This window comes from Lampris incognitus, chromosome 8 (genome assembly GCF_029633865.1).
Source record: "Lampris incognitus isolate fLamInc1 chromosome 8, fLamInc1.hap2, whole genome shotgun sequence".
Lineage (NCBI taxonomy): Eukaryota > Metazoa > Chordata > Actinopteri > Lampriformes > Lampridae > Lampris > Lampris incognitus.
The window spans coordinates 31,292,779-31,312,501 of record NC_079218.1 but is presented as its reverse complement, the minus strand read 5'-3'; the positions used below and the strand labels follow the sequence as shown (position 1 = coordinate 31,312,501).

General features: G+C 41.9%; 1 protein-coding gene and 1 pseudogene across 1 annotated transcript; one reads left to right on the top strand and one right to left on the bottom strand.

Annotated features, from left to right (window-relative positions):
• Positions 1–53: 53 nt before the first annotated feature.
• On the top strand, positions 54–2,410 carry LOC130116352 (THAP domain-containing protein 2-like; annotated as a pseudogene).
• Positions 2,411–13,151: 10,741 nt separating this feature from the next.
• Positions 13,152–14,144, bottom strand: LOC130116351 (olfactory receptor 146-like). The gene has a single exon (XM_056284269.1). The coding sequence runs from the start codon at positions 14,139–14,141 to the stop codon at positions 13,152–13,154; it is 990 nt and encodes a 329-aa protein (XP_056140244.1). The 5' UTR covers positions 14,142–14,144.
• Between the last annotated feature and the right edge of the window lie 5,579 nt (positions 14,145–19,723).

Here is a 19,723-nt window from a genome sequence, read left to right as displayed (position 1 = left end):
TTTGTCACATATATGATTTTAAACCATTTTTTGTGGCCCTGATTTGAACTATCATGATGTACAGCTTACATCATGTTAATTTATAAGATTTTTATTTCAACCTCACTTTATGTGGGTCATGTCAAGTCAATTTTATTTGTATAGCCCAATATCACAGATAATGTAGTGTTGGTAGCTATAGTGAGGGGACACATCTGATGATCTTATGAGCCCTGATACTGAGATAGCACTGTATGCAGAAGCACATGAAGCATTTTCCACAATATCACCACAGAAAAGCACTGTCCCATGCTACATAATCATCTTCCAAGAGTTAGAGCCCTGAAAAAAAGAAATAGGGTTTTCATACACTAAAGACAAGCCCAAGCATATTGCTCACATAAACAGACGTGTTTAATTGCCAACCGAACACTGACAAACCAAGGATGAAGAACATCTGACATTTTAGGACACCAAATTAAACTGTCGGTTTAGGTTACTGACTGCAGCAGCAGCTACATAGACTATGTGGACCAACAATCGTTTGCATTGTAACCCTCGCTTGCTTGCTTGTAGTCCATCGAGTCCGATGACGACATCCCTCCTCGTTAATGTCGTGTTCTTTGATGACTGTAGAGTCCAATTCTTGACCCTCGAGCGTTATTGCACGTAACAGCGGCGTAACAACAGATATACGTAGATACCTCATTTGCAATTTAACGTGCGTCTGCGTGGTCGCCATATTGGGGCAGTCAACAGCCGAGTCAAGAGTTGGAGAGTTAAGCTGATAGAAAAGTGCCTCAGGCATGTGCTGCATTTGGCTGTTTGAACAGAAGAAACGTTAAAAACAGGCAACACGGGATAACTTTTCATAAGTAAGTGGCAATTTTATCAACAATAATTTTATATAACAATATTTTACTGTTTTGGAAGGCAGTGAACGTGAAATATCACCTCAGACTATCATGAAAATTACCTGACATCATTGTAATGTTAGCTAACGTTAGCTCGCTATGTAATGGAAACATGTCTGGCTTGCTAGCTAGTTAATTTACTGAAGCACGAGTACAGCAAGGGGTAAACGTGATATTTAGCTACACCTCATTTCATTAGTTGTATAATTTATTTTACAGAAAAGTATCATCTGGAATGTGTTTGTGCTCAAGAGATTATACAAGCTACCAAATTTAAATTAGCTAGCTAGCTAGCTCTACTAAGCCATATTTATGCTGCTACCTTAATGTACTGGCTGCACCATTCAGCTACATGCCAGAAGTAATATTGTGATGGCCTTGTTTTTGTCAAAGGTTCCCCAAAAATCCTAGACTAAAGAAAGCTTAGGCCATAGCTGTTAGATGGAAGGATTTTGAGCCTACAGATACTACAGTTCTCTGCAGCTGTCATTTCAAGGCAGATGATTTTGACAGTACTGGGCAAACTGCATGTGAAGGAATGTGTGATCCCTTCAGTATTTGCATCCTTTCCAGACCACCTGAACAAGGTTAGTGTATTTTTAAGTCATAAGGTTATATTGTTATTTATGGTAAACAGTGTTAATAATGGAAACTGATTGGAATGATGAGCATATACAGTACATGATCTCTTGCTAACATAACTGGAATTACCACTAAACCTGATATTGAAAGTAAATATCCCTTTTTAAGTTTTCTAATATTGATTTCTTACTTAATTTGAAGGTTCCCAATAAAACCAGGTCAACTAAGACATCAACACAAGCTGGTGAGGCAAGTGATGATCCTGTGTCTGAATCTCCTGAACCACAGAACTCCTCAACCTCAGTAAGTGTAACAAAGCAGTTCTTCTCCACAGCACTTTTGCAATATACTTAGTTGTGTTAGTGCTTACCCAACAAGTACTGTATTTTATAGGATCATCATTATGCCCTTGACCCTGACCAAGTTAAATATAAGTTAGCTGAGGCTGAAGTGAGAGTTGAGGAGCTGCAGAGGCAGTTGAGAAACGCCAAGGATCGTGAAAGGAGACAGAAACAAAATGTATGTAATTGTCCGCTGTGGGGTTTCTCTAGGGAACACTGGCAATGTGACGGCCCAGGATGAGACGGTGTCCTTGTCTGCTGTGGACATGTCATCTGTAGTGCCGGTTAATGACTCTGACACGGCCTCCTCTCCATTTGAGGATGTGGATTGTAATGTCATCGTGGACCAGTTACCTGCCAACTCCCTTCGGAGGTCTGATGGAGAATGCACTGGTGTACATAGGAGGGTTTGTTGTACGACAGGTGATGAAGCAGCTTCCATGCGATGTGTGCCGAAACAGTTTGGTGTCTGATGCTGTACCAGCATCATTTTCAGAAAGCTACCACCTGTTGACCTTGAAGAACAATGGAAGCTTGATGATTCCATCTGTAGGCACTGTCAAGGTGATCCGCTCAGCAGAGCACTGCATTTGACAAACCACCAATATTACATCAACAGCCAGATGTACAATAATTATCGTATTTGTACAATAATTTTGCCCTCTGTATGATCAATAATAACAAAAAGTCCCATAATGTACGATAATTTGGTCATTATTATTATTATTGATTGTACATCGTACAGAGAGCAAAATTATCGTATAAATATGATAATTATCATACATCTGGCAACACTGCTTGTCAACCACATTGTCCGGTCTGACATAGGTTCAGAGGATGTGTTCAGTCTTGGTGACCATATAGTTGAAACTCAGGACGGCATTGACAATCACCACTTTTCCATCCTGTCATTAGTTGTCAGCTCATTCCACAAATTGAGGCAGTACCACATTACCAAACTTCACACTCTGCAATTGCAAAGTGGTAGCTTCCGAAAGAAGCTCTCTAAAGCGATACTGTTTTAGGGATACTAATCCTTATAACAAAAGGTTCTAAGGTCACATGTTACTATACATCAAAGCATACAATTAAATAAACACAGATGCCTCACAAGATGAAACAAATCAAAATACAATAGTGATAGTGACATGCAATAAATAAATGCAAAACAGCATAAAAAGAAGTGTAAATGATGACATGTATAAAACAAAGACATCTAAATAAAATAGATAGTGATAGTGATGATGATAAATGCAATAAACATTGAAACAGAGCATAAAAGAAAAGTGTAAATGATGAAGTGTGTGTGTGTGTGTGTGTGTGTGTGTGTGTGTGTGTATAAGTAATATAGCAAAGTCAAGACAGGTAATGTGGGCTATGTGTATATTTGATTCAGCGGGGAGATCCTAAGCTTAGATTTTGAAAATGTTACTGATTGTTTGGCAATTGTGATATAGTAGGTATTCCATGGTATAGATCTTTATTGAATAGAAAACGGATTATTAATATATTATAGTAGCTAATTATAATAATCATTCTGTGCACATGATGAAAAAAATTCCCAAATTAGAACAGCCAGATGACAGAAACCTTCCTCAGTGATCCAGCTTGTGAACAGTGTCAGCTTTTTATGTCACATCTTAATGTTGTAATTCTCTCCAGATTCATTTTACTTTTTACTTTAACTTCTGTCTTTATTTTCCAAATATGTGTTAAACAGGACTTCCAGTTTTATTGAACTTGTTCATACAGCAAACTTATGTAAGCAAACGTATGTAAGCAAGTTTTTGAACATATGTGTCATCCACATGGGTGGACGACACATGGGTCAAAATCCAAACACAAGAGGTGCAAGCGTTTACCAAACACATCAACTCAGTGGACAAGTACATTAAGTTCACAAGGGAAGACGTAAAGAACAACAGTTTGCCCCTCTTGGACTGTGACGTCCACATTGGGGAAGACAGGAGCCTCCACATTGGGGTTTACAGGAAACCTACACACACACAGACCAATATCTACTTTTTGACTCACACCACCCTCCGGAACACAAACTGGGTGTCATCAGAACTCTGCAACACAGAGCTGACAATGTGCCCAGCAGCACTCAGGCCCAATGGGAAGAACACAAACACCTGAAGGGAACTTTAAAAACCTGCGGCTACCCCAGTTGGACCTTTGTGAAAACTGCAACACGTTCCAAAAAGACCAACCGGCTGAGCGATGAGGAGAAAAGGAACAGAAGGAATAGCACAGTCATCCCGTATGGTCCTGGGATCTCCGAGAAACTCAGGAGAATTTTTAACAAACACTGCATCCCGGTATACTTCAAACCCAGCAACACACTCCGTCAAAGACTGGTTCATCCCAAAGACCGTGTACAACACACCCAAAAAAGCAATCTGATGTATGCTGTACAATGCAATGAGAATTGCACTGACCTATACATAGGAGAAACCAAACAACCACTACACAAACAGATGGCCCAACACAGAAGGCCAAACTCCTCAGGACAAGACTCAGCAGTTTATCTACACCTAAAGGAGAAGACACACTCCTTCGAGGACAGCAACGTACACATTTTGGACAGAGAAGATAGATGGTTTGAAAGAGGGGTGAAGGAAGCCATCTATGCGAAACTGGAAAAACCATCCCTCAACAGAGGAGGAGGTCTACGACACCACCTATCTCCCACTTACAATGCCGTCCTTTCATCTCTACCCAGGAGACTCAAGATGCCTAGCCTCCAAGAACAACAGTCGGTCACTAACGGCTCCAACGACTCATGACCACTGAATGGAGCACTAACGAAGTCGAAACTAACACCCCCAACGACCGTCACTGCTTAACATCAGATCGCAAAGAGCCATGCACATCAATACCTCTGATAACAACGGGCGTTGCTAAACATCGGAACACAAAGAGCCATGGACATCAATAGCTCTGATAACGACTCCAAAGAGGTTAAATATCTGAGTTTCATCACCAGCCAGTCAGACTCGTCAGAAAGGCACGAACTGATGAAGCCTCTTGGATGAGAGGCGAAACGTCTTCACGGAAAGTCCAGTTGCACTCGATTCAATTCCTTTGGATACACATTATACTGGTTTACTTCCGAATATTGACCGCTCCAATATGGTGGACGAGCTGACGCTTTGCGGCGACGTACAGCAGCAGCCAATGAGGTATCTACGTGTATATGTCTATGGGCGTAACTACCATTTATGCAGGTATGCAGCTGCATAGGGGCCGGCGATGATTTGGGGCCCGCCCTGCACGGCCGAATTGGCCAAAGCAGGCAGCGCGGCTGCACTGGGCCCCGCCCACAGTGCCGTGGGGCGAGCCATATATACCCGCAAAAAGGCGCTCTCCGTTATGGTTTTTACATATAGTCTAGCAATCTATAAACTATGAAACACGATAAATAAACACACTATTCAATTAAATGAATGAACAAAACCTTCGAGGATAAATCGACGGAGGACAGTGAAAGGGCATTTTGATTAACTTTTTCAAGACGAACGTTTAGCAGGCGCATGTCCTATTTTCGCGTGGCTGTGTTTAATGCCTCTCGACAATGTGATCTCTCAGCTGACAGCGATTCACGGGTTTGAGGACAACAGTGGATACATTCAAAGTTGTACAGCCTAAAACACTGTGCACTGCAACAGCTGATGAACTTTTTGAGCAAGCAAGCAATTTGTGTGATATTTACAAAAATGACCACTTCAGCCTTTCTCATGCAACTCGTGTCATCCCGCGCTTGTTAAGAGATAATATCTCAAACGTCGAAACAATCCAACAACTAGCCAATATGTTGATCGTGGACAACAACTGCATCGCTGCAAGCGTTGGGGAAGTCTGTACAGTTTTACTACTTTTCTGAACACTTCCACTGACTTGCAACTGCAGAACAATCATTTTCAAAACTGGAGCTCATCAAGTCGTATCTGAGGAGCTCTATGGGACAGGCCCGTTTGTCTGGACTCGCCACCCTCTCAATTGAGAATGCTCGTGCCCACCAGCTGGATCTTAATGGTTTAATTGACGACTTCTTATAACGAAAAGCCAGGAGAGTGCGCCTATGATGTAAGTAGGACGTATTTATTATTTATTTGATTGTCAGTGTGCGGTGCTTATATACATGTTGGTGCGCTGCCACCATAGTGTTTATGTAGGCCTATGTGTTGGTGCGCTGTCACCATTATGTTTTCATCAGTGTTTAGAGGTGCGCCGTCACCGTTATGTTTTCATCTGTGTGTAGAGGTTTGCGTTAAGGTGATCCGACCTATTACTATAGGGTCCGCTTTGCCATTCTTGCATTAGGGCCCGGTGCTGATTCGTTACGCCCCTCCGCACGTTGGGCATATGAAGTCTGAGGTAGTGGGGACAGGCATGGTTGTGTCTCCTCAGTCTTTTCTGTTGTTTTTTTTTTTCTTCACCTTCCTCTCCATTTCAAGCTGTTCTATACCTTTAGGGCAGATCTCCTGCCAGTTGAAATGGTTGATGGCAGCTTGCTCCAATCTCAAGGGATCGATACAACACTTCTTAAGTGATGTTTTTAGCTGTTTTTTTTGTATTGCTTCTTCTGACCATCTGCGGACCAGAAGCCCAGAGGACACTGTCCATACAGGACTTGACGTGGCAGGCATTCTTGAGGCATCCTGATGACATGCCCAAGCCAGCGCAGTTGGTGTTCAGTGACCATGGCTTCTGTGCTCTTGCAGTTTGTCCTAGCAAGAATCCCAGCATGAGGAACACGGTCACTCCTCATGCTGAGATTCTTGCTTGGACAAACTGTAACCCTTGTGCAAAGAAATTGTAACCCTATTCCTATGAACATAGGAAGTACTTCTTCCACCTTCTAAACGGAATCTCCTCACTTGTCAGCACATTTCCATCTCTATCCTTGATCACCCTAACCTGCTGCACATCCTTCCCAGCTCACTCCCTCTGTGTAGCCAATCGGTACAAGTCCTTTTCTCCTTTCTTAGTGTCTAAGCTCTCATATAACTCATGATACACCTTTGCCACTCTTTGCTTTGTGCTGCATCTCCTTGTACTTCTGTCTACTTTCTTCATCCTCTGACTATCTCACTTCTTTTTTTGCCAACCTCTTCCTCTGTATGCTTTGCTGTACTTCCGCATTCCACCACCAAGTCTCCTTGTCTTCTTTCCTCTGCCCAGATGACACACCAAGTACCTTCCGAGCTATCTCCCTCACTATTTCTGCAGTGCTTGCCAAGCCACCCAGCAACTCTTCACTACCACCCAGTGCCTGTCTTAACTCCTCCCTGGACTCCACACAAGTCTTCCTCCTTCAACTTCCACCATTTGATCCTTCGCTCTGCTTTCACTCTCCTCCTCTTCTTCATCTCCAAAGTCATCCTACAGATGACCATCTGATGCTGCCTAGCTATGTTCTCCCCTGTCAACACCTTGCAGTCTCCAATCCCTTTCAGATTGTACCTCCTACATAAGCTGTAGTTCACCTGTGTGCACTTTCCTCCACTCTTGTACATCACCTTGTGTTCCTCCCTCTTCTTGAAATATGTATTCACCACAGCCATTTCCATCCTTTTTGCCAAATCCACCACCATCTGTCCTTCCACATTCCTCTCCTTGACACCATACCCATCACCTCCTCATCACCTCTGTTCCCTTCACCAACATGCCCATTGAAGTCCACTCTCCTCACCACTCTCTCCTTCTTGGGTACACTCTCCACCACTTCACCCAACTCACTCCAGAATTCTTCTTTCTCTTCCAAATCACACTCAACTTGCGGAGCATATGCGCTGATAACATTCATCAACACACCTTCAATTTCCAGCTTCATACTCATCACTCTGTCTGACACTCTTCACCTCCAACACACTCTTGACATACTCTTCCTTCAGAATTAATAATAATAATAATAATAAACTGTATTTGTATAGCACCTTTCATACATAAAATGCAGCTCAAAGAGCTGTACATTACAAACATGGGAAACAATAAAACTCAACAACAATACAGATAAGTTAAAAATAATAAAACACAGACCTAGGCAAAAAACATAAAACAAGGCAAGAAATAAAACCACAGTGCAAGATAAAAAATAAGAATTAAAAGAAATATCTCCTCCCATTCGCACCATGGTAGAAGACCCAGCAAACAAAACGCGTCCCCAGCATGTCCCCAGCATGTCTTCTCCGAACGTCTGATAAACATTATTGTGTAGGGTTTTCATTACGTCCCAGGGGCGTTATCGTGAGGCGTCCCTGTAACGTCCCGAGGACATTACAGGGACTTAGGGGATCGTCCTCTAGACGTCCTGGGGATGGTATCGTGGGGCGTTCTCCCGAGGACATTACAGAGACGTTAGGGGAAAGTCTACTAGACATCCCCGGGACGTCACGGAGATGTTGTTGTGGACGTCTCGCAGTAATGTCCCCATGACGTAATGAAAACCTTACCGGACGTTCGGAGAGGACCTTTAGGGGACATGTTGGAGACGTTCTTTTCTTTGCTGGGGAGTTTGAACCCACCTTCCATGTTTCTGGCCTTACTGCCCTTCCACCTGGTCTCTTGCATACACACCTACCTTTATTCTCTCCATCATATCAGCCAGCTCTCTCCCTTTACCAGTCATAGCGCCAACATTCTAAATTCCGACACTCGCCTCCACACTCTTACCCTTCCTGCTCTCCTGCTGCCTCTGCACATGCCTTCCCCCTCTCTTTCACCTTCGCCCAACAATAGCATAGTTTTCACGGCACCTTGCTGGCCACCGGTGGCGGTCTGTGGTAACCTGGGCCTTGACCGATCCGGTATGGAAATCTGATTTTTATATATATTTATACATTTATTTCTGATTTTTCTCCCAATTTAGTGGTCAATCGATCCCTATTTTTCTAGTTCAAACACCCACCCTCGTACTGCATGCGTTCGCCAACTGCATCTCTCCGGCCGGCAGACGCCCTCCAGGCCGAACCACTGCTTTTTCCGACACACACAGAGACGCATCCATGTGACGAACACAAGCCGACTCCGCCCCCCTCCCGAAGACAGCGTTGCCAATTATTGCTGCTTCGTCGAGTCCGGCCGTAGTCGGATATGACGAGATCGGGGCGCGATCCCCGGTCCCCAGTGGGCAACTACATCGACATAAAAAGCCGATGCTTAGACCCCCGAAATCTGATTTATGATCCGCATATTTGATCTGGCAGAGATTTTACACTGGATGCCCTTCCTGACGCAACCCTCCCCATTTAACCGGGCTTGGGACTTGTATTGCAAGGAACTGTTGTTTAAAAAAGACAGTTCTTAGAGTTGGAACTCTGATGGATTGTTTAATTATTAGTGTCGCACTGTTGATTAAGTGTGCCACTCACCTGTCAGCATTGACCGGCAGACACACACCTATATCCAACAATCATTTTGTTAGCTGCAGCTGTGTTTATCCTGCTATGTTAATGTCACAGAGTGCCAAGACCCGCCTGGCTAGTTTTAAACCTTTAGTTGGTTTTATCATGCACATGTCAGCAAACTTACTGAAATAGTCTAGGGCTTCAGAACTCTTTAACAATCATAACATGCAAATCCAGTTACAGAAAACAATGGCAGCTAACACTATAGCTATTCAGCATTAACTTTGATGCATTCATCACCCTCAGGGTGGAAGCATTTAAAGCTAGACATGTATCACCAAGAAAGAGTTTAGCACATGCAAAGGATGTCTAAATGATGCAAAATGCATTCAGATGATTTCTTACTGAGAGCAGAAAATGCTGCAAATCTTACAGCTAAACGCCATAACATTTGTAACAGCCATTAGCTGTCACAGTGTAACATGCTTGTATCGTTTGTTACGTGTTCTGAAGACAAGCGAAGTAGCCACACATGGGATTCCTGCAACACAGAACACCAAATAAAAGCTGAAACAAAGAGATTGAATACAAGCAATAAAACCCGTGTTTTCTGTGACTTTGTGGACAAAAATACAAGCGTAATGGTATCTCAATGGGCAGGTGTCATATACATTTGTAATTATTTTTTATAAATTGTTAAATTAGATGCGAATTAGTGTCTGAATCTGAATAAATTAAAGAAAATGTTTTCCATTGCTGTATAAACATGTATATATCATCAACAAATGATTACAAAAATGTTTTGAAAAAATGACAACCTATCCTTTCTCAATGCTTCACAAAATTATCCACGATCACAAATCACAATTGTTTCCCTCCTACTTGTTGTGGGGAACTGAGTTTATTTTAAATAACAGCCAGAAGCTATTAGATAACCATAGAGCTAACAATAACTGAAAACATCATAGGTCCTCGCTATTTCTATTTATTTCGCATTTCCCATTTGTTCACTTTATGAGAATAGATACTATTCACCACAAACAATATAATAAAAGTTAGCTTAACTATGACCTAAACATAGGAAAAAGAAGCTGTATAGTAATCCTATTCCACTTTATGACAACAACTCATCATTAATAAGAGAAAGGGAGATATTTTGATTTTTGAAAATGAAAGAAAGTTGGCTCAGTCACCAGTGCCATTTGTATTCAATGTTGGATTTCAGTATTCACCTCAGGGAAATATAAGTGTGGCCCCTAATTTGGGAAGTCACGTACTATATCTACAAATTATTACTCCAGTGATCGTGGACCATTATGTCAATATTTCTGAGAAAATGTCCCGCAAAACTACAATCCAGATAACTCTCACTTCATAACTGTCGTGTCATAAACCTGGACTTTTTGCTTCACAGACAATGTAAGGGGGGGGGGAGCTTTTTTGATCTATTAAGTGTTTATTTCAGCTTTTAACACTAGAACGATCAGGATTTTACTCCTATCTAAAACGACCATGGGCGATTTTTAAACTCTATATTCTGTCAAGATAAATATCCAATTGAGATACGTATTACTCCATTGCATATGTTAGTATGTCTGTTAGGAAATGACTGACACCAAAATTAAAATTTTTGCAACTATAATACTATTTTTAAACAATTTAAACTTCAGAGAGATATGGTCGAACTTGAATAGCAAAATTGAAAAAGTGAAAATATTACCTGAAAACACATATTGCTAATTTAGCAAACAATGACTATAAAACGTGACGTGTAAAAAAAAGAACTGAAAATAATTACTGAAACAGAGCAATGAACAGAGGACACGGCAATGAAGGACAGAGCAATGAACATCGCAAAAAAAATGATGCGACCAACACACGTCCTAAATAGTGACATGATGCGCACAATCACATGCAAATTACATGTGGTCATTTTGACCGCTCATGGTCGTTTTAGGTAGATCTTATCATAACTTTTTTGTGCAATTGATCTTAAACTCATTTTAATGAAAATATATGCAATTTTAGGGGCATTCAGGGAGCGGCAGGAATGTATCTTTTTTATTATTATTTTCACAAACTTATTAAACTTAAAAAATCCAAAACGGTCAAACTAACCGGCTTGGTCGTTCTAGTTCGAAGCTTAGTTTCTGATAGTAAAACTTTTTGTTTTTTTTTTTCGTTGTAAAATGTACCTACATGCCCAGAACAGCAGCTGGGATGCCTTCAGAGTCTCAGGGCTCTATTGTCGTGGTGACCGAAGGCCGACAAGAGATGTGCAGGCAAGCTGATTGGCTGTTTCCTTGAGCACTAGGTGAATTTGTCCTGCCTGTGTCCATTTGGTAATTCTTTTATAAACTTTATTTACACAGTGGAACTTACAACAGGTTTACAATTCCAAAAACAGTAATAAGGCAATGTATGCTCGATGTAGTGCACAGATCATAAACAAAAATACATAAAAAGATGAAGAAATTTAAAAAAGGTGTCACAAAGTTAAATTAAATAAATTACAAATGAAATTCATTACATAATTTGGTGGCTTGAAAGATAGCTGCCTTTTTTTTTAGAGAGTTGTTCCTTATTAGGGTGGCACGGTGGCGCAGTGGTTAGCGCTGTCGCCTCACAGCAAGAAGGTCCTGGGTTCGAACTGAGGTTGTCCAACCTTGGAGGTCATCCCAGGTCATCTTCTGTGTGGTGTTTGTATGTTCTCCCCGTGTCTGCGGTGGGATTTCTCTGGGTGCTCCGGTTTCTCCCACCATCAAAAAAGACATGCATGTTAGGGTTAATACTCCTGTCTGTGCCCTTGACCGAGGCATGACAAGATGAACTTGAGTTGGTCCCTAGGCGCTGGCGCTGCATGGTGGCTGCTCACTGCTCCAGCTACACAACTAGGATGGGTTAAAGGCAGAGAAGAATTTTCCTTCGGGGATAAATAGAATATATCAAAATCAAATTATTGGATGTGAGGGTCTAAGGACAGGCTGTTGTGTTGCTGTAAAGCCCTTTGAAGCAAATTTGTAATATGTGAAATTGGGCTAAACAAATAAAATTGACTTGACGTGCTGAGATGGGGCAGTGGTGAATTTTAGCAATAGCGGTTGGTAGTGCATGTTCACAAATGCAAATTTAATTGTTCTTGAGTACAGAAAGACATTTCAGTGTTCCATTTTCCATACATCCCTTTTCCAAGCTGATTATCCTAATCAGGGTCACAGGAAACTGGAGACTATCCCAGCAGTCATTTGGGCGGAAGGCAGGAAAACACCCTGGACAGGCCGACAGGTCATTTCAGAATGGTACATTATTGTCCCAAGTATTTGTGTTAGAATATTAAAATGTAACATAGGTATGGTTTTCTTTTGATATAGGGAATATCCAATGTCCCACTTTCTTTTGGCTAATTCAAGATGGGTGAGATGCCGGAGACCCTGTGAGATATGGCAGGGAAACAAAAGGCTTAAGAGCTAGAAGACACACACCTATTATGGTTTTTATTTATCAAGTGTTCTAATAAACACATTACATTGACAACTAATAACACCTACCCTCTGAAAAGCTGACATCAATCTCTCGATACATGGACAGTTTATTTTGGTATACCATTACAAAAAGTTGGGTTTTTATTATGTAGTACTTACTGTGCTGTAATTACCTAACTTTAATTTTGCCCCCTGAGAGCAGGATAAGCGGTTTGGCTAATGGAATGGAATGATATTAGCAACATTTAAAGGACATCAGGCAGTCATATACGTCTTAAATGAAATATCTATTGAAATTGTTTTTAGGTATGACAATATGTGTCATGAACACACAGCATGAAACACACCGCACGTGTGACCATTAAAATTAGACCTAGAGCAACAGCAAAATAATAATAAAATAAAACTAATACACCTTGCTCAAATAACTCCCACAACATACTGGAAATAAAGACAACAAAAAAGGCAAATCTATCACTTTCTAGCTGTCCAGCACTTCGCTCATGTTTTATTTATGTATTGACAAACAATATCCCTAGTTTCCACTTTAGGAAATGGCAAAACCTCTCTCCTCCAAAATGCATTTGATAAGAATTTGCGGATCTCTGCAGACTGCACCCCATATATGATGGGGTTGAGGACACCAGGGATTATGTGAAAAAGAATGGCGGCGAGTTTCCGATGATCTGAGTACTGTGAAAAGCGATGCAGAGCAATGACTAACATTCCACATAAAAGCATAATTAGGTACGCAAACAGGTGGGTACTGCAGGTCTTCAAGGCTTTACCATTTAATGACTTGTTTTTACTGGTCAGGCAGACAATGGTGATCTTACCATAGGTGAGGACCACACTACCTATAGAGGCAGTAAACAGGACCACACTGAAGGTAAGGCCATAGATGTTATTAATGAAAACATTCTCACAGGAGAGCTTAAACAATGAGACATTGTCACAAAAAGGATTTAGGATTAGAGTCCTGCATCTGTTCAGTCGTAAGGTCAGGCCGAGCAGAATCGCCACCAAGATGAAGGCCGAACCCCAGGCAGACGCAGTCAGCTTTATCACCATTTTGTTATTCATGATGTTGGAGTAGTGTAAGGGGTTGCAGATGGCCACATACCTGTCGAAGGCCATTACCATCAGTGCTGTGTGAGATGTGGTGCCGAACATGTGTGTGGTGAAAGCTTGAACTACACACTCATAGTAACTGATGAGGCGTTGAGAAGGGGGTAGTAAGATGTCTGACAACAGCCGTGGCACCATGATGGAGTTTCCAACTATGTCATTGAGGGGCAAGTTACAGAAAAGCAGATACATAGGCTGGTGAAGGGTCTTCTTCATGTAAACCAAAGCTACAATTCCCACATTTGTGAACATTATAAATAGGTAGGAAAAAAAGAAGAAGAAAAACACTGGGTACATAAAATCATCTGTGACCTTTAACCCCTCCAGCCGCAGTGTGAGACAGTTATAGGTGTAGTTCTCCATCAACCTGAAATGAAGTACAGAAAATGGGACATTAATGTTTCACAAAAAAAAAAAAATATATATATATATATATATATATATATATATACCATTACTCAGTGATATGCTCGATGACAAACCTACCATAAATTTTAACAAAGGAAAGCTTTTATTTCAGCAAATAACTTTGTTTAAGAAAAATATTATTTTCATTTTACTTAATATTTTTTTAAATATTGTCATTCTCAATAAGAATTTTAAACTTGAATTTTCATTATCTTCTCACACTACCTTCATGATAAGAAATGTGTCCTATAATAGATTCACCTAATTATCCTGTCAGGTGCATTCAGAGCATGATCACAGTCTGGTGCCATCATCTCTGTGAATTGCATCGTATCGTTGTTGTCACAGCAAGTTTAACATTTTAATCAGAACTTTCTGATGAGCATTAGTTACCACTTTTCCTGCTTCTGCTCTCCCTTTGTTCAGGCTTGTTGTTGCAGGAGTTACATACTCACCGGCCGACCTTCAGCAGAAAATAAAAACCTCTGGTCTTTCTCTTCTTTTATAGGTGTGATTGTGTCGCTTGGGGAAACACTTTATCACAGATAGTATATGACGTAATATTAAATCAAAAACACGGGGACCATGGCAACTGTCAACATGTTGTTTAGATGAAAGTGAAAGAGAAAAACACAATATCACTAAGTGCAATCATGGCATGACAGAATATTGATTTGAAAGATGTTTAGCTGTGTAATATGAAATAAACTCTAGGTTTACATGAACTCGTTCTTTGAAAATGACGTGGAGTTTTGAATATTTCCATTGCTATGACTATGACTTTGGTAGACTTTTTTTTTTCCTCCTTTTTCTTCCCAATTGTATCCGGCCAATTACCCCACTTTTCTGAGCCGGCCCCATCACTGCTCCACCCCTTCTGCTGATCCAGGAATGGCTGCAAAATACTACATGCCTCCTCAAATACATGTGGAGCGCCAGCTACTTCCTTTCACTTGACAGTGAGGAGTTTCACCAGGGGGACGTAGCACGTGGGAGGATCACGCTATTCCCCCCAGTTCCCCTGCCCCCCCCAAACAGGCACCCCGACCGACCAGAGGAGGCACTAGTACAGAGACCAGGCCACATACCCACATCCGGTTTCCCACCCGCAGACACAGACGCCTGACCAAGCTGGAGGTAACATTGGGATTCGAACCGGCGCCCCCTGAGTTGGTAGGCAACCGAATAGACTGCTATGCTACATGGATGCATGACGGTCTCTGTAATACTTACCTGTGTAATACTTTAATACTTGTCTGTAGTGGATACTTACCTGTGTATTATTTTTTCAGTGTGAACTAGTTAAAAAAATGGCACAAGTCAGAACAAGGACGAAATCAAGTTCTTATTTGAGTAATCTTGTTGGCACTGGGCGGGAGCTGTTGGTATCTGAACTGCCAACTATGAGGGATATCCTGAGGTATGGCATCTACTTGATAGAGCAAAGTGAAGATGACAGTAGGAACTACCCAGTGCACCAGCTGGTGGGTGACATCTACCCTGCTCTGATTTGTCAGTGGAGTAAAGCTAATGCTCTTTTCAAGCCACCTGTTATAAATAAAAAGTTGACCATCATGTCCAAGCTCAAGGAGATCTGGAATCAGACAGTGAAGTTTTCTCTTGGGAAGGGCAAACTTGATGCCAAAGAGAGGTTTATTGTCAAATTAGACAAGTTATTTGATATTTTGACGTGCAAGTGTCAGATTACCAGTTGTGGGGTGGTAGGCTGTGAGTGTGAGGGCTGTGTGATCCAAGCCCACATTAACTGTTCTTGCAGCAGAGAGAAAAGGATTCCTGTGAAAGATCTTGCCTACATCAAGGGACAAAGAGGGAAGGTTGGAAGTAAAAGACCCCACCAAATGGGGGGCTCTGATCTACCAGATCACAAGAGACAGATGAGGACATTGGAAAGGCAGGGGATAGAATAGAAGGCAGAGGAAAGGAGAAGGAGCAAGGAGGAAAATTCTGCAGCAGCAGAGGAGGCAGCCAGGAAGGATGTTGAGAGATTTTTGGCAGATGGTGATGAGGAGCTGGAATTGGAGAGAAGTGGTGCTGAAGATGAGTTTGTCCCTGAAATTGAGCTCTTCCCTGAAACTGACCCTGAGCCTGCAGCTTTGGTAAATGTACAGAAAAAATTATGATGAGATTCCAAACATTGCCCTTGCTAGTGTAAGGTATGGCATAGGGCTGAGGCCAACTGCGGCAATAGCAACAGCAGCTCTGATAGGAATCATCACAGAAGACAACAAAAGTAAAGTGAGTGATAAGAACAAGGTCAAGAGAGCACAGGAGAAGTTGATGAGAGAGCTGGGGGAAGAGTTTGAGGAGAAGTGCAGGGAGGAGGGGGGATCTCCTGCATCCTCTTTGATGGGTGGATTGACCTGACCAATGTGATGATGGACACTGAGGGCAGTGACCAATCTTTTCCTGCAAAGATCAAGGAAGAACACTATAGTGTTGCTAGTGAGCCTGGCAGCTACTATTTGTTCCACTTTACCTCAGAGAAAGCAACTAAAGAGGAGTCACATGTGGAGCAGATTGCTAAGGTCCTCTGTGCCTAGCTGAAAGAGAGGGGTTTTGATAAAACCTTGTGGGCCATTGGAGGAGACTCAACAAATGTCAACACTGCTGTGAAAGCTGGAGTAATGTGTAAGCTGGAGCTGCACCTGGGGAGAAAACTGGTCCGGTTAGTGTGCAACCTGAACACTGGGGAACTTCCCCTGCCCCATCTCATTGTTGACCTTGATGGTCCTACTCTGTCACACAACAAATTATCCGGTCCAATAGGAAAGGTCCTTCATTCTGCTACAGACTTGGTTATCAATCCAAACTTCACTTGGGTCTGTGTTGGCCTTCCACTGATCAAGCTGCCTGACAAGGTCATTCAATATCTCTCAACTGATCAACACTATGGATATGGGTTATTCTCAATCAGGTGACTTTTTCATTGACAACAGACAGCTCTGTCATGTTGGAGGACAGCTAGACCTTAGCAACTACTATTTACACTGAAGTTCTCATTGTCAATCTTTTTTTTTACAAGAATAAAATTTTGAACGAAAATCGGACAAACGTATGGAAATAAAACATCGCAGTTGTGATCCACTCTTTGAAAAACAGTTTGAAAAAGTTCTGGCCTAACGGCGCAAAGGATCAGATTCAATTTGAGGATTTTCAGCTGTTAGGCCAATCTCATGCAATTCCGCGATGGCTTCGATCAAGAATTATGTACAAGCTTTAGATGGAAAAACCAAGAGAGATATATGGAAAAACTCGCACTTATCAATATGTTAGACTGATATGTTAAAAAATTTACAAAACAAAAGCAGTTTCTCTCCCTCTTGTACTAATTATATTCAAACCATGTCATTTTAAGATTTAGTTTATAACTGCTGATGATGATTGACACACAGCTGAAAAATGTCTAATAAAATGGAAGTGTTGTCTTTATTTTTAAATGCTTTTGTTTCTTAAAAAAGTATGTTATAACAGTCTTATACAATGAATAATATATAACTTGAAAGTTGTATCAGTCTGAAGGAACTACTGAGTCACACACATTTGTCAATGCACAAGAAACCAAGGCAGTTTTATCCAATGTTGTCATACCAGCACTATCCTTATTACTGAGGTTGTCTGTAAGTAATATTCCTTGTAAAATTGTAAATTGTCTCCATACTAAGCCAATTGACACACTCCACATGGATGCGGACAGATGCAATTTTTCTTGTTGCCTCAATTTCTAAAGGACCAAGCTGCTTTTTCCCTTTTGTAAAAGCAGGTATCTTAGCTTCTGCATGATACTAATTTTTCATCTCTAAGATCTTCACGACTTATCCTCGATATCCGTTTTCTTCTTCCTTCTTCTGACAACCTTCGAGTTTCTTCTCCTTGATGGCTGATTATCTTTGGAAAGTGAAACTAGGACTTGTTCCGCTCTCTGTCAGCTCAGTTGGAACAACCAAAAACTGCACAGAAATTAACCATTGTAAAATATCGAACCACAATAGCTATTCTGTATGAATCAAACCTTGAAACAAAATCTGTCCACTCTTGACTGTTTAGAAAAGGGGTAGCACATTACCTCAGCAAAGGCCCTTTGGCTAAGGATAATGTCCCTGCTGATAGATCTGGTCCTCCTGCATGCCTGTATGGTACTTCCCATGGTGCCCAGTCCAGCCAACACATTGGGATAGGAGAAGAGAACTCTGATTTCAAATCCACCCGCTGCCTTGTGGGTTGATGCCTCTTTAGGCTAAGGCTAGGGGAAGGTAACTCTGAATTCAAATCCCCGGGCACAGCCTACCCAGCTATCAGTACCTGGAAAGGGTAAACCATTCTTCCGGCGCTGCACAGTGGCTGCCCACTGCTCGTAGCTGCACATCTAGGATCGGTTAAACACAGAGAGTGAATTTCATTGTATGTATGTACAATGACAAAGTGTATTCTATTCTATTCTAAAATGTTTAGCATCACGCAGTGAGCGCAACACAGTATCCTGTGGATTGGAGCTGTTGTCCTCTGACATGGCGGATGTGTTGCCATCACGTGATATGTGACGTAATATGAGAATAACCCATAAAATTGTCTGTGTAGTCAGGTATGGCATGCTTCCTGCAAGGCTGGCTCTGTTGGAGATTGGACCAGTAAACCAGCTGCTGGCGCACCACAGCAAACAGACTTCTCAGGCTCTGGTGTCAAAGCACGGATTTAAAGGAAAGAACCTGAAGGATCTGGAATTCATTGTGGAATTCATCGCTGCAGTGTATTATCTATGTTGGGTCAACGAGAAGGTCAAGCGCTCCTGGGTCGAAGGGCTTAAGCACATCCTGTTTCGACTGGACTGCCTCAATTCCCAGAAGAAGGAGGTGCTGGACCTTGTGATGCTGACTGTGAGGAGATCTGCTTGGTATGCCCACCATGAAGCCATCCTCCCAACACTGAACCTTCAAACACTTTGTCACAGTGCCGTTATGGGGCCTTTGCAGCTTTTTATAGATCCACCAGTGCCACCCAATGGCCCACTGCACCCTGGTAGCCACCACCGCTGTTGGTCTGTGACTGTTTATTCGTCAGATAAGCCTGCTTATTTCACAGCTGTCCCCCATATTTGAGGGAGCATTCCACTATCCGCCACCTGTGGACATGATGGGGTTAGAATTATCCTATCCAAAAAATAAACTCATATTTGAATTCCCCATTTAAAAAAACCTCCACAAATTTAGACACCCCACGTTAGGATTTCCTTCAGATTCATGTTGACACCTGAGTAAGACCCCCCTAGTGTGATGCTATTCAGGTCACCGCTAATGGGCAAGATGCTCGGATGAACTGAGAGGGCGTACAAATCACTCATCCTCTTGGCTGATGTCAAAGAAGCAGGTGAGAAGCAGCACCACTGTCTTGATGGACAAAAGCTTCAAGAGAATCTGGCCAAGAGGCTCAAATGGTTCCTTGGAGAGGGCATCAATTTTTCCCAAACAGGGCAGATTGATTGATGGGGGGCCAAAATTAAAAGGGCCAGTATGACACAAGGG